At 40.3% G+C, this 24,828-nt stretch overlaps 1 protein-coding gene across 3 annotated transcripts; it reads left to right on the forward strand.

Moving 5' to 3' along the window:
* Window positions 1–340: 340 nt before the first annotated feature.
* On the forward strand, window positions 341–24,818 carry LOC130167606 (clathrin heavy chain 1-like). 3 transcript variants are annotated; one of them, XM_056373960.1, is made up of 34 exons: window positions 341–703; window positions 2,115–2,322; window positions 6,157–6,425; window positions 6,739–6,900; window positions 7,097–7,210; window positions 7,552–7,725; window positions 9,365–9,562; window positions 10,416–10,616; window positions 11,271–11,423; window positions 11,511–11,633; window positions 11,800–11,937; window positions 12,227–12,391; window positions 12,528–12,708; window positions 12,800–12,963; window positions 13,090–13,215; window positions 13,476–13,618; window positions 13,755–13,989; window positions 14,182–14,304; window positions 14,607–14,752; window positions 14,983–15,166; window positions 15,283–15,475; window positions 15,658–15,815; window positions 15,935–16,099; window positions 16,230–16,337; window positions 16,776–16,943; window positions 17,179–17,328; window positions 17,439–17,570; window positions 17,774–17,884; window positions 18,059–18,229; window positions 18,406–18,627; window positions 19,877–19,897; window positions 22,875–22,912; window positions 23,018–23,093; window positions 23,179–23,320. In XM_056373960.1, exons 1-33 carry the CDS (start codon window positions 662–664, stop codon window positions 23,046–23,048), a joined length of 4,917 nt encoding a protein of 1,638 aa, XP_056229935.1. In that variant the 5' UTR covers window positions 341–661; the 3' UTR covers window positions 23,049–23,093; window positions 23,179–23,320. The 3 variants fall into 3 exon arrangements, with proteins under 3 accessions (XP_056229935.1, XP_056229933.1, XP_056229934.1); XM_056373958.1 differs by lacking the exon at window positions 22,875–22,912 and having other exon boundaries at window positions 342–703; window positions 23,179–24,818; XM_056373959.1 differs by lacking the exons at window positions 19,877–19,897; window positions 22,875–22,912 and having other exon boundaries at window positions 342–703; window positions 23,179–24,818.
* The last annotated feature ends 10 nt before the right edge of the window (window positions 24,819–24,828 follow it).

The following is a 24,828-nucleotide window of genomic DNA, read 5'->3' on the forward strand; positions in this document are numbered from 1 at the left end:
ATTTTTGAAATTTTACCGTTTTTTGTAGGTATTTTTCAAATATTTGTTCGCTGAAGGGTTAATAGTTGGACTAAAGCTTTGAAAATATGCTGTCCGGGAATTTTTATTTATTTATTTATTTTAAAGGTAGTTTACTAATTTGTTACGGAACTGACGTACATGAGCGAATTATTAGTTGGTTTTATACAAATAGACTACAGTCTGAAAAGAGCAGAAACGCAAATAAATTACATTATTTTGATTATATTTCAAAATAATAAAAAAAACTTGAAATTGATGATACTCATCCTAAACACACGGCCTGAGCCAGTGTCCTTCTAGAGCTCCCTGGATGCTTCCGGACTGGAAAGGCTCTGAGCCGTTTCCGCCGCCATTGCGGATTTTAGACAGAAGATCAGCCGTAGCCACTGCTATCCATCGATGCAGTGCAGAAAGCACACTCAGAAGGGGGGACACATTTTACATCTTTATTGATCCCAGCTTTCGGAAACACGATTGACAGCACTGCACACTACCTTTTTTAATCGTGTTTTTCGTTTTCACTGACTGGCTCCGACCTACACGTACAGTGAGGAGGTCGTAGCTAGCGCGGTGCTACTGCCTAGCTAGCTAGCTGCACGGCTAGATATTCAGGACTCCGGAGAAGCTCAAGGAAACCGCCATGGCGCAAATCCTACCTATCCGCTTCCAGGAGCACCTGCAGGTATGTAGGCAAAGCCTAGCCGCTATATGAACCACCAGCATTCTCATTTCGTGTTGATTTCCCTGTTTAACGGTCGTTTGACAGCGTGCTAGCTGAGCTAGACGTCAATACCCGCAGCAAATGAATGACCTCCCCTCCCCCGTTTAGCCAGTAGCTAACAGCTAGCTTTTCAGGCTAGCAGCTCATTCATTTCACTGATGCTGTTAGCCGACGTTAGCTGTCATCGACAACCGGGAGGAGAAACTGTTTAACATTAAACATTTTTGCTGACCTTCAATGCTCAGTTATTGCATTGTTGACATATGCATGGCCACATTCAGGGTTAGCTAATAGCAACGACTTTAGCTAGCTAACCGTGGCAGTGTGTGTGTCGTGAGGGATGTTGTAGGTACGTCGTTTAATCGTAGCTTTGTAAAACCTGGATCACATAAAAGATTAAGCAGCCATACTGTTATAAACACACCGACCCTGTGATGATAATGATGATGTGTCAACTGAGGTACTAAATCAAGTAGCTGCAGTATGACAGGACCCTGTGACATTTCATATTACAGAGTAAGGTTTTATCACGACAGGCCATTTCTACAGTTGAAGGGTTATTCTGTCGTGCTTTCTAACCGAGATGTAATCACCTCAGCCAGCAATCCGAGATGAAACGGGTGGTGCACCCATTCTGTCAAAAATGGCATAATTGTTCCCATCTCATAGATGTACATCATGTTTTTTTTTTTTTTTTTTTTAAAAACACCTGGGACCGGATTAGAGTCCAGTCGAGTTCAAGCTCAGCTGTTACATCAAATCTCAGCTTCTGACTATATTAGATGTGCTTAGTCTTCTCACTTAATACTACATTCAGGATGAAACCCCATAGGAAGCAGTTCTTATACCATGACCATGCACCTTGGATGACCTTTTGCTAAGGGACAGTAGACACTCAGTTGCAAGTTTAATAGATACATATACCTAAAACAATACATTTAATACCATGGTCCTGAAAAAAAATCAGTGTTTTAGAGAGGTGTTGATTAAGCTTTATGGTCGTTTTTGAGGTTGCAATTTGTGGTTCTGTTGAGCTGTTTTGCATTATACAGCAATATTCAGTTATGTAGCCTACTCGCATCGATATAAATGGGATGGACAAAATAATAGAAACACTGTTGGTATAATGCAGTACAGTTTCACAGCATTACAAACGGTTGCCTCCAAAATGATTAACACCTTTCTAAAAGAGTTTCAACAAAAACTGAACTTAACAACTTTTATGAAGGCATATTTGCTATTATTGTCTTTACAAAAGGAACCACGGTGGAAATACGTTTTTTAACTTTATTGTATCATCCTTGGCAATTTTTGTAGTAAACAATTTTGGCCAGTAGCTGCTACTAAAACAGATCATGCATTCATATCTCAGCTCCAGAACCTGGGAATCAACCCAGCCAACATTGGATTCAGTACTCTGACGATGGAGTCCGACAAGTTCATCTGTATAAGGGAGAAAGTGGGTGAGCAGGCCCAGGTTGTCATCATAGATATGGCAGACCCCAACAATCCCATCCGCAGGCCCATCTCTGCAGACAGCGCCATCATGAATCCTGCCAGCAAAGTTATCGCCCTTAAAGGTAAGCTCTAGCTAAAATGCATCTTTAGCGCTGTTAGCACATAGCTTTATGTGCCACGTAGAGGGGAGTGTGTTAGGTTTTTTTTTTTTTTAAAGCACATAAACAAAAAATTAAGAGTTTTAAGTCTTGGTCGGTCACATACTTTCCTATGGTGCTTTTCAAGTACATTTGACAATTTGTGTAAATTTTGTTTGTGTTGTCAGTCGGTTATGTAGCTGTCACAGTCTGCTTTTCATTTTAATGTTCATATGTAGACCACCCCATTTCTGTTTGTCAAAAAAATGAGTTACTAAAATAAAGTAAAACACATTTAAATGTACAAGACATTGTAATTTTTGGAAAAGTAGATGTAGTCCCAGTGTTAGTAAAATGTCATGCTGTCATGAATGCTTTGTCTATTTTGCTTGTTTTTGCTCTTTTTTCATTTCTTACTGCTTTCTTATGTTTGCAGACGGTGAGTTGAATTTTACATATCATGAGTTGTCAAAGTGTAATCCTGTATGCACTGTCTTGAAATGTGTGCACAGTACCGATAGTAATTTTAATGAGTGCTTGAATAGAATATGATAACATAAGCAGGCCATAGCAAAACTTAAGAGGGCAGCTTAAAAGACTATCCTTTTTTCTTTTGTGTATATGTTTGTCCCATTTGCTACACTGTACATATATGTTATATCACAGCTGACCATTTTCTAAAACATACTGTAATTGATATTTTTGAATGCTGTTCTTAACTTCAGTACAGTATGAAAATTAGCACATAAAGACTTCAAAGTAGTTTTAGATAGGTAATTAATTGTTACAAATAGCCTGCCCGTGTGGGTTTTTGTCCAACTAACATTATCATTGTGTGGTAATCATAGACTTTATGTCTGTGGTTGCAGTATGGTTGAAAGAAAACACTGACTTGGTGTTGAAAACATTCTAGGAGTTCAAATTGCAAACCGTAAGTCAAACGTATGTAATGTGATAAGGACATGAAGATGTAAATCTGACTCTCTTCATTACAAAAAAACATGGCAACATTCAACATGGCAGTTCCTGTGACAGTTTTTCTTCAGTCATTCACAACCTGAGGGCACCCACATAACATCTGCCATCATCTCTGCCAGAAAATTGTCTTTGAAGAAAAAAAACACAAACCCTAGAATAAATGGAAAATCAAGTGAATATTCAGAAATGTTACAGAGTATTATGTCCCTTGGAAAATGGTTGGTAGTAATGTATAGTACATAAATATGTAGTAAGAGGGCTAAAACATGCAGAAAAAATGATATGGTTAAGTGGTTTAAATATGGTTTAAACAGCGGGAAAATTAAGCAAGCAGTGACATGTCTTAAATAAAAAGGCTATTATGTATTGCCTGTCCTATGGACACGTTCATATGATGTTTAGACCTAATTTAGTGGTTTGTGATGTTATAATCAAATATATTCTCAATATTTATATGTCAGTGGTAGATACTTTCGTTTCTCTACTACTTTTAAGTATATCCTAATCTAACCTTGGGCTGGCAGATAAAAGAAATGCCAGAGATGTGATATATTTAGGATATATACTGTATATCCTATGCCAAATTTTCCATGTAGCATGTAAGATTTTGCTAATTTGGCGCCCCAGTGGTACATTAAAAAACAACACTATGCCATGTAGTAAAGAATAGAATAATGATACTGGGAGAAGCAGAGATACTGATAATATATACATGAAACTTATACACATTTATCACCATTGTGTATGCAACTAGAGTTGCATTGTCAAGTTTATGAGAACAATGATGATCATGGATTAACCTGTGACACTAGTTATGTAGATCAAATGAATGTGCTACTGAATATACAGAGACAATTTTGTCTGGCCAGCCCCTGGACACTGCAGAGATCAAAGTCAAATATGGTGCTTTCAGTTATCTTTCCTATGTTTAGATGACACAAGTAGGTTTATTCTTATCAAGCAAATACTGACATTGCTTACAGGTTTTCTGTAACAATGTACGGATTTTCATACTAACGGACTGTTATTCTACATCATGTATTGTGAGTGGTCCTACTGACCATTCACATTATGCCAGAGGATTAGCCTTAAGTGGCTTATAAAACTTGTGCTTTAACTTCAGTGGTGAATAACTGCAGTTTAAAATGTTGTATAAACAGACAAACTTATTAAACGACAAAATCTGTATTATTGCAGTATTCTTTTCTTACCAATTTACTATATATTTTTCTCTAGACTAATTACTTTTTAAAATTTTCATCTCTTCTCATCATTTATTTTATGTAGACAGTGTATTTTTCAGTGTACTATCGACACAGTCTTACCAAAGCATTTATCACTATACCTCACAATTTTGGGTTTGAGCCATTTGTCATTCATATGCTGTGCTAATTATGAATCTCAGTTAATCATAGGGTTTAGTTTGGTTTAGGCTTGTTTGCCCCGATTGAGTCTAAGATATCTGTCTTGGGCCCAAAGAATTGGAGTGGCTTTCCTCCAGTGAGACTGAACTGGAAGAAAAAAACAGAATGGGTGTGAGTGCATATGTCCAGCATCCTTCCCATCATCACATCTGTTTGTGTGCTTTGTAGTCTTCTTTTGCTAATCTGCATTCAGACCAAACCTAAATTCCCACATCCCGCATTTTAGGATTAAATTTCAATGTGAATCACTTGGGAGCTATAACAACATGCCTGGAGTTTCATTTCTCTAGTAGGTGGTGTGGGTGGAGGGCTGGACACAGGCCATAAAGCCCCATTTTGACTTGCACTGGGCAACATGTTTTTCTGCTGACATTGATTCCTAATTGATTTCGTTTTGGTTGAAAAGATTTGTAGAGAATTTAACCATTGTACCAAAACAACATGGAAAATCCCTGTTGATCCAGCTGAAATGCACAGAAAGCATAGTCGTAATATCTCTGTAAATGAGCATCCAGACTTAAAATAGCACTGCATTAAAAAGGGCTAGGGACTGCATTCATGCAGGTGTGTCTTTATGGATGGCATGGAAACGATGAAATTGGATCCAGAAAACACAGGTTAGAGTGATACATTGATGAATTTGAAGGCTAATCGGATGCCAAAGCGCTGCACAGAATTTTATATCTGTGATTTTATAATTTTATAAAGCATAAAATGTGATGATTGCAAGGCCACTATTAGTGATACCCTGCTCACATAGCAAATTCATCTACCTGGACTCTGCACCTGCACATATTCAGCCAACGCAGCACCTCGCCTTATGTCATTGCATCGCGTTGAGGAAAAAGTTGAGCCTTGTTCAGCTTTTTGCCTCTGTCCCTCACTGTGTCAGCACAATGGCCTCATGCAGGGGGGTTGCATATATATGAAGAGGCGGCATTTTTTTAATGCAGTGCTAATATCTAGTCTGTTTGCATTTCTCCAACTAAAAATCTGTTTTATAGATGAGTGATGACTTTAAATTGTAAGAAAAGGTTTGCATATTCAGTCTCAACTGAGTGTGTTCCACATTAACAGTTGATTGCATCAGATTTAACTGAATGCAGATCGACCACTTCAGTGGTTGCCCTTTTGTTGGTCTTGCCTCTTGTTTTGACACTGGTACTGGCTTTTTGTGTGGTCCTTCGGTGTTATTCCAACCAAACCCTAACTACCAACATTTCTCCAGCAATTGGAATTTTGGTGTGCGCAATTGTTATGTTTACTCCCAATGTCTGCTGTGGGTTGTGTGTGGTAGCTTTAGTCACTAGACTGATTTTGGTGATTTTTTTTTTCACTGCTATTATTAGAATGTTTTGGGGGTTCACAGCTTTCGCCTGCATCAATGTACGCTAACCATGCCTCTGAATATTTTCAGCGGCCAAGACCCTGCAGATCTTTAACATTGAAATGAAGAGCAAGATGAAGGCTCACACGATGACAGATGACGTGACCTTCTGGAAATGGATCTCCCTCAACACTGTTGCCCTGGTCACAGACAACGCAGTCTACCATTGGAGCATGGAGGGTGACTCACAGCCAATTAAAGTCTTTGACCGTCACTCCAGCCTGGCAGGCTGCCAGATCATCAACTATCGTACCGATGCCAAACAGAAGTGGCTGCTGCTCATTGGCATTTCAGCACAGGTAATTAAACTATGGTTAAAGAGTTGCTTCAACCTAATTTAATCCTGATCATTTTAAAAAATATCATTCACACTTTAACAGAGTACTGTTAGTTCTCTCAGTTTTAGAAACCTGTTATTTCGGTGGAGAACAGCAGTGCAACATTTGAATAATATACTATCTGATCCTACAGCAAACATTTAAAAAAAATTTAAACAATTTTTTTGTGATTAATTACTTATATATGGTTTCACCTACCACGAAGTCGATACTGGAAGTAGAGGTATTAAAGAATTGGCTTTTTCCTAACTTGTGGGCTTTTTCTCCTGTTCAGCAAAACCGCGTCGTCGGAGCCATGCAGCTCTACTCAGTGGACAGGAAGGTGTCTCAGCCCATCGAGGGGCATGCCGCTGGCTTTGCACAGTTCAAGATGGAGGGCAACACTGAAGAGTCAACTCTGTTCTGCTTTGCTGTGCGAGGACAGGCAGGAGGAAAAGTAAGATTTACTGATACTGCAAAGTTTCAGGCTGACAACTGCAAGAATAAAGAGATCAAGATAGACTCATTGGAAAAATGGAAATCAATAATGCTTAGAAAAGGGTTTGAGAGAATGTAGAATCTAGATTTTTTTTTTAAACTTTGCAGAGACCCCTGTAACCTGACTTTGTCTCCTGTTGTGTTTTTGCTTACAGCTGCATATCATTGAAGTGGGAACCCCACCGACGGGGAACCAGCCATTTCCAAAGAAAGCTGTGGATGTTTTCTTTCCTCCAGAAGCGCAGAATGACTTCCCTGTTGCCATGCAGGTACTGTTGCTTGTTTGTCTTTGTTCTCTAAACAATTGTGTTACAAGTAAGATTCCCTTTAGTGTGAAACACCACTCTCCAAATGTCATCACAGCCTTGAAGATAAATTGTTTATGACGATAAGAATTGTCTTGGCCTGGAGTGGATAAAAGTTATTACTGAAGCAGTTCAAAGATAGAACATTTTTGAAATGCTGAAATTGCATCATTTGATCCAACAAATGCTTTCACAACTTGGAAAAAATAAGAGAGGAAGAGGTCAAGCAATTAGCTTAAGGGCAGTTTGACAATGATCTGTCTTTTTGCTTATCTGTTTTAACCATTCTCTTCCTGGATATCTAGATCAGTTCAAAGCAAGATGTAGTCTTTCTCATCACCAAATACGGCTACATCCACCTGTACGACCTGGAGACTGGTACTTGTATCTACATGAACAGGATCAGTGGGGAGACCATTTTTGTCACTGCCCCCCATGAACCTACTGCTGGCATCATTGGAGTCAACAGGAAAGGACAGGTATTCTAATGTACACACTCTGGACCTCCATCTATCTATAATAGAGTGAAATTTGTGTTGAGATTCAACTCCTCCGTAACCCTTTACAATAAGTTTTATTTATTTTATTTCATTTGTATCAGTTTTATGTAATTTCCTCATTAATGGCTGTGCACAGTGCAAAGTCACAGCAGCGCACATTAGATGGTTACATGTTCATGTAAAGATCTTACTGGATCATACACTATCTTCGCCTGCATATTAGTTAGCATAAGCATTTTTAATAACTGGCCATAATGATTTATTATCAAAATGATTTCTTTTGCCACGTAGGACTCTCAGATTAAACATAATTCTGAATATTAATATTAAATGTTAATTGTAAATTGTGTTCAACAGACGCTAGGAAATATGGCCTTCCTCAGTTAAAGGGAAGAATGATTGCTTCTTATTTGAGCTGACTGAAGAAATGGCATCAACTGTTGAGTTAGTAGCCATTTATAGGATTGAATCAGTGTTGAGTCAAATAATTCAGACCACTGCATTGGGACACTGAATCAGATTCTTGAAAAATACCAGTGGAATAGTTAGGCTCATGCTAATTTTGCCCCTTTGGCTTTTTGCAACTTAACAGCAACAAAGACTTACTCATCGGTGATTAGCTCTCATCTTTGAATCTTTGATTTGGGATGTTGGCTGCACCAAAATAATGTTATTGCTGGAGGTTGGAAATGGAAGAGAAATGCAAACTCTGGTAACCTTAATGAATCTCTTACAATACAAATTTTACATACATTTGTAAAATGCAAATTGTTTAAGAAATGAAGAATAACTTCCAACAAATGAACACAGATATAAACACTATTAGTATGAGATGCAGTATGTGTATATTCGTACTCTGTGTTGGTCTGTTTTTGCTGACATTTGTTAGTGATTCACTTTCCGTGTGGTATGTCAGCCCTTTTGTGTATCAGCGTGGGACCTTGCGTGTTGTTGTGTGACCTTGAGTAAGGAAACCTGTGAAAATATCAAGCTGTAGCAGCATCTTCGGTGTCAGGCAGCATGTGACAGTCACAGCAGGAGGGCTAAGCTTGGCCGGGCAGACTACACAATCTAATCCTGTTATTGCTCTTGGCTCTCACCTGCAGGCCTACCGTTTACAGCTCAGTGTATCGCACGCACTTACTCACTCGCTCGCACACACACATACACAACACTGCATGCAACAACATGGGGTAATCCCTCTGTGTAATGTAGGAATGTGACAAGTACACGTCTTAGGATATAATTCACTTAAATCTATTTTTGCATACAGAGGTGTATACAAAGAACTTGAACTTGGTTTCAAATCCAAGTTTTCCAACATTTCACTTTCAATTAAAGGTGCACCGTTTATACACACAGATTGCGTTCACTTGCTTGGCGTAGCATGTACTTATTTATTGTAGGTGTAGGCAGTTAAGTATTATTCTTTTTAGATATTTATATTATATACTATATATGCCTATTTGCTGTAGTGGTGTTTGTTTTTTTGAATGAACTGAGGAATTAAATAAAAATATAGCATAGACACTGCCTTGTTTTCCTCCAAGAATAATTCCCATTTGTGAGGAATCTCTGTTATGTACAGATAATAAAGCATGCACATGTTCTTCTCCAGGTGTTGTCAGTGTGCGTGGAGGAGGAAAACATCATTCCCTACATTACTAATGTGCTCCAGAACCCAGACCTTGCTCTTCGCATGGCTGTCCGAAACAACCTCGCAGGTGCTGAGGAGCTGTTCGCTCGCAAGTTCAACACCCTCTTTGCGGCAGGGAATTACTCAGAAGCTGCCAAGGTGGCGGCCAATGCACCCAAGGTACTGCCAGTGTGCACTCAGAGCCGGGTCAAATGGCATGACATTACTCACAGTTCAACTAGTGCAAGCTCAGACTGTTTAGACTAAGCAGACTTTTGTAGATTAGTATAATAGTAAACGCTCAGAGGTACATGTAAAACAAGTTTAGATTTGCATACAAAAATAGTTTAAAATCAACAAGACAGATTAACTGGGGATGCAATTTTTTTTTTTTACTGTTTTTTTTTGGTTGAGCAGTTTCTTAAAGAAATGCTCTAAATACTAGAAATCATTAAGTTCACTACAGTCTCTAATTTTCACCAGTGCTTTGCAGTGCTCAGAAGCGACTTTGCCATTGTCACATACCGTGTTGTACATGAACGCGTTCAACACGTTAATTTTTTTTGTCAGTGCTGAACTGAACGAATCACTTTACAAATGATGAACGTGAGCAAGTGAATGCCGCTCACGTTTTACCGCACGCCGCATGACGTCTCCATAGACACGGCCCAGCATGGCTGGTGCTAGCGGTACAGATGGTTTTAAATGTAACTATTGTCTGTGATTTTTCAGTGGTATACAATAATTCATTTAGTTTTGCAGTGGCAATGATTTGGGGCTGGTGATGGATGGGTAGAAGGCGGTTCTATTGAAAAAAAATAGCGGCCTATTTATGTAAAAAAAAAAAAAAAAAAAATGAACATGAACTAGTTCATATTTGGAACTGTGAATTTAGTTCAAAATTTTAAAAAAATTAACTTTGAACGTGAACTAGGTCATTTTCATCTGTATGAACTGAACTTTGAACTAATTCTTTTTAAGTGTTACAACACCGGTCACGTAAATACTTTGTCTATCCATCTCTCTTTCTCAGGGTATCCTGCGGACTCCAGACACCATCCGCCGTTTCCAGAGTGTTCCAGCTCAACCAGGCCAGACGTCTCCCCTGCTCCAGTACTTTGGCATCTTGCTGGACCAAGGCCAGCTTAATAAGTTTGAGTCTCTGGAGCTGTGCAGGCCTGTCCTGCAGCAGGGCCGCAAGCAGCTACTAGAGAAATGGCTGAAAGAGGACAAGGTGGGACACAGTTGTTGGTTTTATATTGAACAAACTTTGTGTTTCCTCAGAGGAGATGTTTCCACTAATCATGTCATTAAAATATTCCATTCAGAAACTCTTTTCAAAATTGTCACCATAGAGCTTGAGTTCGTTAGGTAGACAGACCATTAAAAATTGTATTCCAAAACAACAGATCCATCACTTGGGGGGAAATAAACACAGATGCCTTGCCTAAACCTTAGTACCATGAAGGTGAAGCACATCGCAGGTTATTGCTATAGTCAGTTAATTGGTTCCTCCACTTCTACAAATACCACAATACTGCTGCTTTTTGTTAAGTTTGTTTTTTGAGCAGAAAGTCATAAGTATTTTTTGAAGAACTGATGAGTAATGTTTTGTAAAATAGCTGGAGTGGAATCAAAAATTTGAAAGTCAGTGTGGTGTTTTAATCCAAAATGACTAATTTTGGACTCAGTCAATCAGTGCTGAGGCTTGAGGATGACACGTAAATGCCAGTTTGGTAATTTTGTATGCTTGGAAAGGTTTAAGTGCATCTGTGCTGTTCCTCTGATTTACTCCACTTGGTTACTGACTTTCTTGTCCTGGACTTGTATATCCCTCTAAAAGCTAGACTGGTTTTCAATGACACTGTGTGTTTGTGTGTGTTTACAGCTGGAGTGCTCTGAGGAGCTTGGAGACTTAGTGAAGTCTGTCGATCCTACTCTTGCTCTCAGTGTTTACCTCAGAGCCAACGTCCCCAATAAGGTCATTCAGTGCTTTGCAGAGACTGGACAGTTCCAGAAAATTGTTCTCTATGCCAAGAAGGTTTGTGACAATGCCTGACTTTGTTATTCCAGAAGTTCACATATCAGATATAGGGCTGTTAGGCTTAAAGATCTGTTGTCCTTGTAGGTGGGATACACTCCAGACTGGATCTTCCTGCTAAGGAACGTAATGCGGATCAGTCCAGAGCAGGGCCTACAGTTCTCCCAGATGCTGGTTCAGGATGAAGAGCCACTTGCTGACATTACGCAGGTAAACAAAAAACACTTTCAGAAGCAGAATTATGTTGCTGTTCTATAGTCAGCAATCAGAAAATACATTGAAGGAAGCTGTTGTTTGATTAAACAGACAACCAAACCTACAGGTCTTTGAAGATGAGTTTGACACATATGACTTTTTTTTTCTCTTATGTCTCCAGATTGTTGATGTGTTCATGGAGTACAACCTGATCCAGCAGTGCACATCATTCCTACTAGATGCCCTGAAGAACAACAGACCCATGGAAGGACCACTGCAGACACGCCTGCTGGAAATGAATTTGGTCCACGCACCACAGGTACATCAACGTGTGAATACATCAAATCTAAATATGCTAATTATTCAGTTTTGAATCCATTCAGTAAATGAATTCAGATTATGAGTGAGATTTTTATTTTTTATTTTTATATTTTTATACAATTCCTCAAATCATACCTTTTCAAACTAACCCTTGTGATTTCTTTCTTTCTTTCTTTCAAAAGCATCTTATTGTGTTTCCGTTTACCAAAAATTTAATTTCCTGCTGCCTCTGTTGCGAAGCTTCAAACGATGCTGAAATGTCTTTGTCCCTGTGTCATGTCTTTCAGGTTGCAGATGCCATCCTGGGCAACCAGATGTTCACCCACTATGATCGTGCTCATGTGGCACAGCTGTGTGAGAAGGCCGGTCTCCTGCAGAGGGCACTCGAGCATTATACTGACCTGTATGATATTAAGCGCGCTGTGGTGCACACACACCTTCTCAACCCAGAGGTACAATACAGATGAAGGAACACAATACTAACACTAACAAGCACTAACATGCTCATTTGAAATATATAATATTTATTGTTTTGTGGTTACTATATTTGCTTTTGCATTGCTTATCGTTTTCTATTTGTCTCTGCAGTGGTTGGTGAATTTCTTTGGCTCCTTGTCAGTGGAGGACTCTCTGGAGTGTCTGAGGGCAATGCTGTCTGCAAACATCCGCCAGAACCTGCAGATCTGTGTGCAGGTGGCCTCCAAGTACCATGAGCAGCTCACCACTCAGGCCCTCACTGAACTTTTTGAGTCATTCAAGAGCTTTGAGGGTAAGCTAGGAATAAACTGGGTGCTATTTTACAATTATCTGAAATAGTTACAGTTAGTTCACCTGTTGATTTTGACTCTTTTGTCTTGCAGGTTTGTTCTACTTCTTGGGTTCCATTGTGAACTTCAGCCAGGATCCAGAGGTCCACTTCAAATATATCCAGGCAGCCTGCAAGACAGGCCAGATCAAAGAGGTGGAGAGAATCTGCAGAGAGAGCAACTGCTATGACCCTGAACGTGTGAAGAACTTCCTAAAGGTCAGAAATGGGCCAGTGCAGAATAAACATTTCACTATGAAATAACCTAACCTCTCTGCCAGTAATTTGTCTGATGAGACTATTATTCAACATTTATTAGTCAATGCCAACATTTTTATTTTACAGGAAGCCAAGCTGACTGACCAGCTGCCTCTGATCATTGTGTGTGATCGCTTTGATTTTGTCCATGACCTGGTCCTGTACCTGTACCGCAACAGCCTGCAGAAATACATCGAGATCTACGTGCAGAAGGTACATTACTACTTCCCTCGCCTGAGGAAAAACTGGTCTCTTACACCTGGAACAGTAAATAGTGTAACATTTTACATTTTTTTTGTTTGCTGTCAATGGAATCACAAGCCCTGACTGACAAGAAACTCCATCCTGTAATTTCCTTCTCTCCCCATCCCTCCATCGATTTTAACTTTTATACTGCCTCTCTGAGGCTGTAGACATTGGTCTTTAACTGAATAGTGACATTTGAATAGTAACTTTAGAATCATTTATTCCAGGTGAATCCAAGCCGTCTGCCGGTAGTCATTGGTGGGTTACTGGATGTCGACTGTGCTGAGGATGTGATTAAGAACCTGATCATGGTGGTGAGAGGACAGTTCTCCACAGATGAACTGGTGGCTGAAGTGGAGAAAAGAAATCGGTAAGAAAGGAACTAATTGAACTGCACAGTGATAGGGAATCACTCATTTAGCTCTATGCTGCTTGGTCATATAACTTAAGACAAATATTTTTGTGCTCATAGTCATGAGAAATCGTAACTGTGTGTCTTTCTCCAGACTGAAGCTGCTGCTGCCATGGTTGGAGGCTCGTATTCATGAAGGCTGCGAGGAGCCTGCTACCCACAATGCTCTGGCCAAGATCTACATCGACAGCAACAACAACCCTGAGCGCTTCCTGAGGGAGAACCCCTACTACGACAGCCGTGTGGTGGGGAAGTACTGTGAGAAGAGAGACCCCCACCTGGCCTGTGTGGCCTACGAAAGAGGACAGTGTGACCAGGAGTTGATTAATGTGAGTTTAAACAGAAATCATACTTTCATAGAAAGCAAAAAAATGGACAGGGCATATATGGACATGTGACATATGGATTGTGACATATTGAGTAAGTCAGTTGTTCTAATGTACGTCCATTTTGACATGAAAACTGTTTTTTTTGTTGGTTTTTTTTTGCCTTTTTATATAAATTCTTTTGTCATCTTTTAGGTGTGCAATGAGAACTCGCTGTTCAAGAGTCTGTCCCGCTACCTTGTACGTCGCAAGAACCCAGAGCTGTGGGCAAGCGTGCTGCTGGAGACCAACAACTACAGAAGACCACTCATCGACCAGGTTTGACCCTTTGCTCTATTTAAGCTCTCTACATTATTCTACCTGGGAAGTTTACTTGGCCTGTTGATGCAAAAAGCTGAGAGCATTACTGACTTGGCTTTTCTGCTAGTCCTGTAACACTGGGTTAGCAATAGTATTGTATACTTAAATTTTCCGAAAAAGCTTTCTAACAATATCCGTTTTTCCTTTGTCTTCTTATTTGCCTTTATGTTGCTTGTTAAATTGTAAACTAGGTAAAAGGTAGGTTTTCATTTGCTTCCAGATGTTGTATAGCTAGCCCTCTCTGTCCCTCTCTTCTGCAGGTTGTCCAAACAGCCCTGTCAGAGACCCAGGATCCAGAGGAGGTGTCTGTCACAGTCAAGGCCTTCATGACTGCTGACCTTCCCAATGAGCTCATTGAGCTTCTGGAGAAGATTGTCCTGGATAACTCTGTCTTCAGTGAGCACAGGTGAGAGAGACTTGATGCTACATGTAAACAGCAGAAGTCTCTTGTTGAAAGTTTTGGAGATAACTCAGTAAACTTTAAAAAATTTATTATTTCACTAAACCATTTTCTCTTTCATAGAAGACTCTTGAATTGTGATCATGTTCAAAAACTCAATTGATAATAGATTTTACTTTTTTAGCCACGTAGAAAATTAAACGCTCACTGAGAACCTCCTGTCTTGATTATTTTAGAAACCTCCAGAATCTGCTCATCCTGACGGCCATTAAAGCTGATCGGACACGTGTCATGGAGTACATCAACCGTCTGGACAATTATGATGCCCCAGACATTGCTAACATCGCCATCAGCAATGAGCTGTTTGAGGAGGCCTTTGCTATTTTCAGAAAATTTGATGTCAACACCTCTGCTGTGCAGGTCAGTAGATTACTGTTCGACTGTAAGGTGTTTAAAAAGTCAACTGTTTGTGTATCATTTTAACCTTTTAAGCTTTTTAACTTGACATAAGATGAATGTTGTCTCATTTTTTTCAGGTTCTGATTGAGCACATCGGTAACCTGGACAGAGCTTACGAGTTTGCTGAGCGCTGCAATGAGCCACCAGTGTGGAGTCAGCTGGCAAAGGCCCAGCTTCAAAAGGGCCTTGTCAAAGAAGCAATTGACTCTTACATAAAGGCTGATGACCCCTCTGCTTACATGGAAGTGGGACAAGCTGCAGCCCAAAGTGGTAAGATGAACTTAATCTATCATATTAGCACATTTGGTGCTTAGATCTGAAGAATTTTGGAGAACTATAAAATTCATGGTGCTTTGCTGTTTATTGTTGTATTACTTTCAGTGGTGTTGTGGTGTGTGTGATGAGTGAGTTGATTGATATGCTCATGAAACTGATGGGGGTTGATTGTGCAGGAAACTGGGAGGACCTGGTGAAGTTTCTGCAGATGGCCCGTAAGAAGGCCCGCGAGTCTTATGTTGAAACAGAGTTGATCTTTGCCTTGGCCAAGACCAACCGCCTGGCTGAGCTGGAAGAGTTCATCAACGGACCCAATAATGCTCACATTCAGCAGGTAGGTCCTGAGAAGCATGCAGACACACAGAACACACTCATATAGACAGCTGTTACCACTTTTTTCACTTGTTTACAGTTGCTACCCTGCTGATCATGCTTTCTTTTACCATCCTGCAGGTGGGTGACCGTTGCTATGATGACAAGATGTATGAGGCAGCCAAGCTGCTTTACAACAACGTATCCAACTTTGGCCGTCTGGCCTCCACCCTGGTCCACCTGGGAGAGTACCAGGCAGCTGTGGATGGAGCACGCAAGGCCAACAGCACCCGCACCTGGAAGGAGGTGAGGAATGATGATAGAGTTTCACTTCTTTCACACTATCTCTTTATATAAAAAAAAAAAGTCCTTTGGAGTAAACTAAAGAAAATAGTCGGATATGAAGCAAATTTAATTTGATTCTGTGCTCTTTCAGGTTTGTTTTGCGTGTGTAGATGGGAAGGAGTTCCGTCTTGCCCAAATGTGTGGCCTGCATATTGTCGTCCATGCTGATGAACTGGAGGAGCTCATCAACTATTATCAGGTACATGGTGTAACATGGGCTAGTATTAAACTAACGTGTCACAGTTAAAACCAATGTGAAGTAACTAATGAACATGTAACTATCAGGAATCAGGCATATAGTGCACAGGACAGTAGGATTTTGAGTTTTCCCCAAAAATGAAATTTGACTTTGAAAGGACAAATAATGAGTAATATTTGATTTGAATTTTCATGCAAAACAATTCCTAGGTAAAATTAGACCTGTGTGTGTGTGTGTGTGTGTGTGTGTGTGTGTGTGTGTGTGTGTGTGTGTGTGTGTGTGTGTGTGTGTGTGTGTGTGTGTGTGTGTGTGTGTTGTGTGTGTGTGTGTGTGTGTGTGTGTGTGTGTGTGTGTGTGTGTGTGTGTGTGTGTGTGTGTGTGTGTGTGTGTGTGTGTGTGTGTGTGAGTAATCTTATTAAATGTGTCTGCATCCTCCAGGACCGTGGTTATTTTGAGGAGCTGATCACCATGCTGGAGGCTGCTCTTGGACTTGAGCGTGCACACATGGGTATGTTCACCGAGCTGGCCATCCTCTACTCCAAATTCAAACCCCAGAAAATGAGGGAGCACCTGGAGCTTTTCTGGTCCCGTGTCAACATTCCAAAGGTAGGCGAGGAACACACCAGCAACATCTTGAAGCAAAGCATGATTTATTATCAACATACACATGTAACAATCCCCAATACTCTTCTGCACTCTTCTGCATGAATACCTTTGTAGAAATACAGCTTGGTTAAGACCAGTTGTAATGAACCAGTCTCTCTCTAAAGGCTGTAAAAACGGTTCCTCATCAGTTTATCAAGCTAAATATGAGTTATGTCGGGGTGTGTGTGTGTGTCAGGTTCTCAGGGCTGCAGAGCAGGCCCACCTGTGGGCAGAGCTGGTGTTCCTCTACGACAAGTACGAGGAGTATGACAACGCTATTATCACCATGATGAACCACCCAGCTGATGCATGGAAGGAGGGCCAGTTCAAAGACATTGTCACCAAGGTAAAAAAAAAAAAAAAAAAAGACAAAGAAAAGAAAAAGCTGTTGAAGGATTAGTGATGCTAGTTTTTACTCTGCCAAAATTCAAGCTACAATATTTTTTATCATTCTAGGTGGCCAATGTGGAACTCTACTACAAAGCCATCCACTTTTATCTGGAGTTCAAACCATTGTTACTGAACGACCTGCTCATCGTCCTGTCTCCAAGACTGGACCACACACGTGCTGTCAACTTCTTCAGCAAGGTTCTGCGCCATTGTTGCTTTCTATAAACATTTCCCAAAGTGTTATTTGGAATTAATTATAACCCATCTCCAAACAATGAAGTTATATAAAGAAATGCTATTATTGATCACTTGTGTAAAGTTATTAGTGGCTGTTTAGTGAAATTTACTTTCCGAAGGAGATGAAAATGGACATTAATTGTTTTTTCTGATACTTTGTTTAGGTGAAACAGCTGCCTCTGGTGAAACCTTACCTAAGGTCTGTCCAGAATCACAACAACAAGTCAGTGAATGAGGCACTCAACAACCTTTTCATCATTGAGGAAGACTATGCGGTATGATATGATCAGGTGTCCCATTGTGTATCATAACATATATTAAAGTAATCTACTTTTTTAAATCCAGCGCAGCACACAAAATGAGTCAGAATTTTCACCAACAGGATTAATGTTCTTACTGAGTTGCATTTTCAGCTCTATCTTATAATCATCTCTCTCTCTCTTTTCCAGGCATTGCGTACTTCCATCGATGCCTATGACAACTTCGACAACATCTCACTGGCCCAGGGCCTGGAGAAGCATGAGCTAATTGAGTTTAGGAGGATCGCAGCCTACCTTTTCAAGGGCAACAACCGTTGGAAACAGAGTGTCGAGCTCTGCAAGAAGGACAAGCTCTACAAGGTGCACAGCCGCTATAAACAATAATAACTTTCAATATGCCCTCCAGTTCTTCCAAGTGATAGAAATCACAGCATCACATTTCACTCCAGAAACCCACTTAATGCACTGAAATGTAAAATAGCAGATATTTCCCCAAGTCAGTTTATTGAACTGTGATTGCGCTCTCCTCTCGGCAGGACGCCATGCAGTACGCATCAGAGTCCAAAGACACGGAGCTGGCAGAAGAGCTCCTGGCTTGGTTCCTGAAGGAAGACAAGAAAGAGTGTTTTGCGGCCTGTCTATTCACCTGCTACGATCTTCTGCGGCCTGACGTGGTGCTGGAAACCGCCTGGCGACACAACATCATGGACTTCTCCATGCCATACTTCATCCAGGTCATGAGGGAGTATCTGTCTAAGGTGGGTTGGCCAGAGGTAAACGATGTGTTCCAGTCTATCAGGACAAAGAAGATGGCTTTGTGAGAAGGTTTCCTAAGAGAGAAAAGCGTATTAAGACATGTTATAGTTAGAACTACAGTGAAAGAAGGCAGTTAGAAGGTAGATAGACAAGGTAACCTACATGCTCAGTGATGTTTTTTTTCTCTTGTTGTTAGGTGTTAAAACTCGTGACATAGTATTTGCAAACCTGTTCCTGTCTGTGGAGACCTGATCAGATGGGTGTACCACATAAAGAAACTAAATAATAATTTGAATCTTTAAATAATTTTTTTCCCTGATTGATATGGTATTTCCACCCATCTGATGCCGAAAAGAAGGATCAGCAGCTACTAAAAGTGTTTCCAAATACTAGTCAACTATAGACAGTGTCGCACAGTTTCGCCCAGACAGTATTGTACATGAAGCCCACCATCACTGCCTATTCCTTCCTCCATTCATGCTCATCTTCCTATGCCTCTGTCAGCCATGTGTCATCACTGGTGTTTTCCTTTTCATTTGGGTTTCCATCCATTCAAGCTACTTTTCCATACAAATGTGTTCCAGAGGAGATTCATAACTGCTGTGTCGCTCGTCATGCCATTTATATCTCTGTTACATGGCAAAAAGTACGACCCACCTATTGTTTTCAAAACCGATAGTAGAGCTGAGTTAAGCATTTGTAAAAAAAATAAATAAATAAAAAAATTGTTGCATTTATTTGCCAAACTTGGAATGCCAAGTTGGTGGACTTTTACTACATCAAAAGTACTTCAGTTTGTCATAAGCTGTTACACAGAAGTAAATTGTCTTGTGGCTGACTACTTGTTTTAGCAACCCCATCAGATGGTTACTTGAAACAGGTTCAAACAAGGAATCATTTATATATTTGAATATATACAATTAATAATTTCCCTAAGTCTTTGTATTACATCACTTTTTACATTATTTAGTATATCTTGTTTAAGTGTTTAAACCCTATTCGACAGTATCTGTATTTGAATTTTCACACTGTCGTCAGCAACAAGTTGGAATTCACCATAATAGAGTAATCTCAAGTCTGCATTTGTATCAAAAGTGGCGTTATTACCCGCATCTCTCTCTCAGGATTTTTGTGTTTTCTTTAAGTGACAAGTCCTCTGTTTGCTCTTTTCTCTCTGTCAATTTCTATTTTGGGAGACTTCCATTTGTTTTTTTTCCCTCCTTAAGTTGCCTCTCTGAATTTCCTTTCCAGGTTGATGCGATAAAGGAAAAGGTGAAAGTCGAATCCATTTTCTAATCATTCTTTTTGACCCCTCTTCCCCTGTCCTGTAGCCTGTAGTTTGGAGGAGTAAAATTAGCAGAAACCGCATGACCCCCCCCTCTCCCCCCCATGTCACTCTGCTGCTTCTGATTGTAAATTCCACTCCACTAGACCACCTACCAACCCACAAGATTCCAGAGCGGGGCTCTTCACACCCATCCCTCGGGGCTCTGCTAGGTTTGCTGGTGTCACCGACGGCATTTGGTTTGACTTGAGACAAAAAATGAAGAACTATTTATTGGGTTAGGTGATGCAAAAATGATGGAAAAATCTATTTTTCCAATTTATTTAAGACCCTATAGTTCCATTCCTTCTTGAGATTACGTCCAATTCATAATTAATATAATTGTTGATAGGATTTGCCTATTGAAAAATCATGTGTTTAACAAAAACAAATGTTTGCAGTGATCTCTGTTTAAGTGGTGGTATGTTGGTGTCAGGTTACCAGATTTGCTCAGTCTCGTCAGTATTAGCTCAAGAAGCCCAGATCTCTAAATGAGGTTACTGCTATTTTTTCATCTTCCAAGTCTCACCTAAACCAGTAATAACATTTTTTGGCCACTTGGGGGCAACGGGAAACACACAGTAAACACACCCCTGACATATTACCACTTTTTAAGAAGACATGAAGAACTAGAGCTTAAAACAGCCGACAGCAACACTAAGAGAGCAGTGAGAGTGAAGCAAAACATTTAAGTTGCAAGCAGGAGACGAAAACAATGATCTTAAAGATGCCATAAAGCTCCACAGAGCTGAGCGAAACTGCAGATACAGGGGATAATTATCTTTGGGTTTCTCACTAACTGCGTCCTCTTTCACCTATTTCTATCAGATATGCCCTATCACAGCCTTTTACCCTCAAAACACACTGAGGCATCCACTTAAACCAGCATGCCCAACAGCTCTCCTTAGGCATGGGTGAAGAGTGCCACTCTGGATAACTACCTCACCTGCTGTGGTCAGGTCCTTCTCTCACAGACTTGTAGAAGAATTCTAATGTTAAACTGTCTGGTAACACCGCTCAGCTGCAGTCTGCTGCTGGCCATCATCCTGACTTGGTTAAGGATCATTCTTTTATTGTCACTGTTCAAGTTACAGGCACAACGAAAATTATGTAATACTTGATTTGTAAAATGAGAATAAAGGTATTGAATCACTTTAGGAAGCACATGTAGACACTTTAAAGGAAATTTCAAGGCATATGACATTAATAATTCTTAATTATATCTTTACATCAAGAGAGAGTGGGGGCATATTTATATCTGTATTGGGACAGTGGTGCAATAGCATAGACTGCAGCTAAGTGTAAGACCTAATTTCGGTAATAGAGGCACCAATGAGGCATTTTAATGAAGTGACCATTCTTTCAGAGACCTTTCTATTTTTCTCCATGTTTGTCTGTACTACTGAACTTATGTCAATGCCAGAAAACAGACAACAAAAACCATGAACATTAGGTGTAAACATTTCGAGAGTGGGGTATTTTTCGACAGCATATGTCCCTCTGAGTATTCTTTCATACTGTAAAGTGTGGTCTCTTCACACAACAAATAAGTTGAATGTGTGAGAGCAAATAATCTGTAGTTTAGGTGTGATTTTTGGGGAAAAAATACATAACATGTAGAGCGACAAGCATGCCTTTCCCCTCCCTTGGTAGCACCAGCAGCACTCAGGCCAGGCTAGGAGACATCGTTGTTGGCTGTGCCTGCTTCTGGAAACCTTGAACTGGCTGTACAAAACCATCCCCTCCACCCTCTTTCACACTCCCTCCACTATGGCTCTCTGCTTCTTTCTTTCTTTCTCTCTTTCTTTCTTTCTTCTTTATTTCTTTCTTTCTTTCTCTCTCATGCACTATTCAAGAAGAAAATGACTAAACTGCCGCTTCAGCATGTCTCTCAACCCTTCTCTTCTCAAACCAAACAACAGCCTGTCTTTTCTTGAAACAGCCTGCTTAACCAGACTGACTGACTGTAATAGGAAACCAGACAGTATGTAGAGAACTGAACCCAAAACCAACTTAAGAGGAAAGCTATTCTGTTGCATCATTTAGCATTTTCCTTAACTGACTTCATCAGTATTTAAGCTGCAAACTGTTATAGCTGAGGGTAATATCTGAAGCTTTTCGCTGGCTGCTTAATTCTTTGAATTGTTTTTAGCTCTATCTTTTGTCCTTTCCCATCACTATCTGCCTCTGAGCTGCTTAACAAACACTTAAAGCACCAAAGAAAAAACAGGCAGTTTTAATTTGATTCTCAAGGCTGCTAAATGCTTCTCATAGCTGTTCGCACCCAGGCAATGACAAGCCTCAAGTTCTACTTTATAACTATGTTGTTACTCTGCCCTGTTGGTACCAAGTCAACTTTAAGAGATCACTCTTACAGAATGTAGTCTTCCCCTCTGTTAGGTTCACAAAATTAAAATAATATTGAATTATTACTTACAGAAATGCCAAATCCTGATTGCAACCAAAGCTAATCAAGCTAATTTGTGTCAACGTCTGCTTCTCTGTCCACCAACTTAAATACAAAGTGTACCGAGTGTTTTGATTATCTGTTAAGGGATGGACGAACTAATGGGTGAACATTAATGTTGGTCTTAGTTAAGTGTATTTGTACTGGTGAGAGGTTGGTTCTCTACATACTCTACATTTCCAACATGTTAGAGTAGATGATTTAGGTGGCTGGATGGTGGGACCATTATTACCCAGTAGCTGTTTGCTTTTTTGTCTCCCCTCCTAATCCTTAATACTTTCTACAATTAAGTGGATGTCTATGTAGACTGTTGTAGCAAAGCTTGATAGAGTAGCCAGTAGCTCTCTAGTTGTAGTTACTCATTTTGCCTTATAGAGGGCCTACAACACATTAGCAAGGCCTGCCTCCTGCAGCCTGATTTTATTTAAATCTGGACTGTATTCATCTTCGCCTGTCAGGAATGGTCCCATCCGTCAGCCAGTGAAATAACCCAGAGGTCAGTTTTTACAAACGCGGCGTCTCAGCCCTTGCTCTTTAAGAGCCCTATCGCGTGCTGTGTAACTGAAGTCTGACAAAGTCACTGTTGTTGTTTTTTGCACAGGTGGACAAACTCGAAGCCTCCGAGTCCCTGAGGAAACAGGAGGAGCAGGCTACAGAGTCTCAACCCATTGTTTACGGTAAAAAGACCATACACACATCATCATCATTGCGTTGGTAAAATGAGAATATTTTTGACAGGTTATTTTGAAATTTCTGTTACAGGCACCCCCCAGCTTATGCTCACAGCCGGGCCCAACGTGGCTGTGCCTCCCCAGCAGGCCTACGGTTATGGCTACACAGCAGCACCAGGCTATACCCAGCCGCCACAGCCCAGCTTTGGTTACGGCATGTGAACACCCATCAGCCCCCATCACAACTTGACCCAACACTTTCCTTCCATCTGTCCTTCTCTCTTTGTGTTCCTCACCAGCTTCCCATGGTCTTCTACTCACAACAGGGGCCACAAGCAAGCAACAGCCCACTCTGGTTTTGAGTACTATTTTTTTATTATGTTGTCCTGTTACAAGAGAAAACATTTAACTGCATTGAAGGACTTTTATTTGTATTGTTTGAAAAGAAATTGGACCACATGTTTCTTTGTTTTTCACATTCCATATTTATGACTACTTATTTAGAATTTTTTTGTGTTTATGTTAATGTCATGTTTTTTATTGGTTTATGGTTTGTGCAGAAGTGGACTTGCTAAAGCTCAGCAATGAACCTTTGAAGTAGGTGGAGGAGCATTGGATTTTGCACTCGTGAAGAAATTAATGTAGAGAAGCTCTTACTTTTGATGTACTGAACATGTGAACAGCTTACATTGTCTCGTTTGTCTGTATAATGCATTTCATCATTGTATATTGAGGAAAAAACGGTTACATATAATATTTGAACATATATTGCCATTTCAATGGCTATAGCTAGCAACACTAAGTAATGATAGTATATTCTGCACAGGCGTGTAGCTTTATGGAGTTTTAAATGCATACAGACGTATGTCACTGTGTGAATGAGGGTGTGTGTTTGTGTGTGTGTGTGAGAGAGAGAGAGAGAGTGAGTGAGTGTGAGAGAGTGTGACCTGATGGTCTAAAGAATTTTAACCCCCTCTCAGCCTGTACTGGGCTATCCAATCCACCCTCTTAGATGTTAGCTCTCCTTCATTGGCTCCATGTATTTAGGTGACCTCTTGTGCCGTGTACAGTGCTTGTGTGAGACTGTATCTGTGTATGTGCAAGGACGGGACCACGGCTACCAGACCCCAGGGCCCTTAACCCTTAACCGTACCGTGTGTGTGTATTTACTCTGAACCCTCCTCGTGCTGAGGTCCGTGTATGCCAGGTGTTGTGGTGTTTCCCTTGGTCACCATTACGTTTTTTTGGCGTGTACAGATGTGAACATGACGAATTGAAAACTTTTAGATGGAGACCCCCCACCCATCTGTCCTCCACCCACTCCCCTGTCCTGATTCCTCCTGTGTTAATGCTTAGCAGCAAGAACAAACAAGGAGGCAGAAGAAGACAGGCTGGTGGAATCATTGTTGTCCTAATGACAGCTCAATTAGATCCATGAACACTCCTGTAGGTTGTGTGTTTAGATGGTTATGATGAAGAAAATTAGATCTCAGTACATCCAGTTCTTTGTTAAGAATGGTCTGAAATAAGAGCCTGTATTTACCTTGATGTACTTAACTTCATTACATGCTTTAAGCTGTGTGTGTAAAGTGTCATCTTAACCCTAACATAAGTTGAATTCCTTTCTGTTGTCATGCATATTAATAATAAAGGGGATCAGTCATTGATAAGTGGAAGAATATGACATAACTGAAAGGGAAATACTAGACTAAATAAAACTTAAAAATTGTACCCTGTCTTC

This window comes from Seriola aureovittata, chromosome 4, assembly GCF_021018895.1.
Source record: "Seriola aureovittata isolate HTS-2021-v1 ecotype China chromosome 4, ASM2101889v1, whole genome shotgun sequence".
In the NCBI taxonomy this organism is placed as follows: domain Eukaryota; kingdom Metazoa; phylum Chordata; class Actinopteri; order Carangiformes; family Carangidae; genus Seriola; species Seriola aureovittata.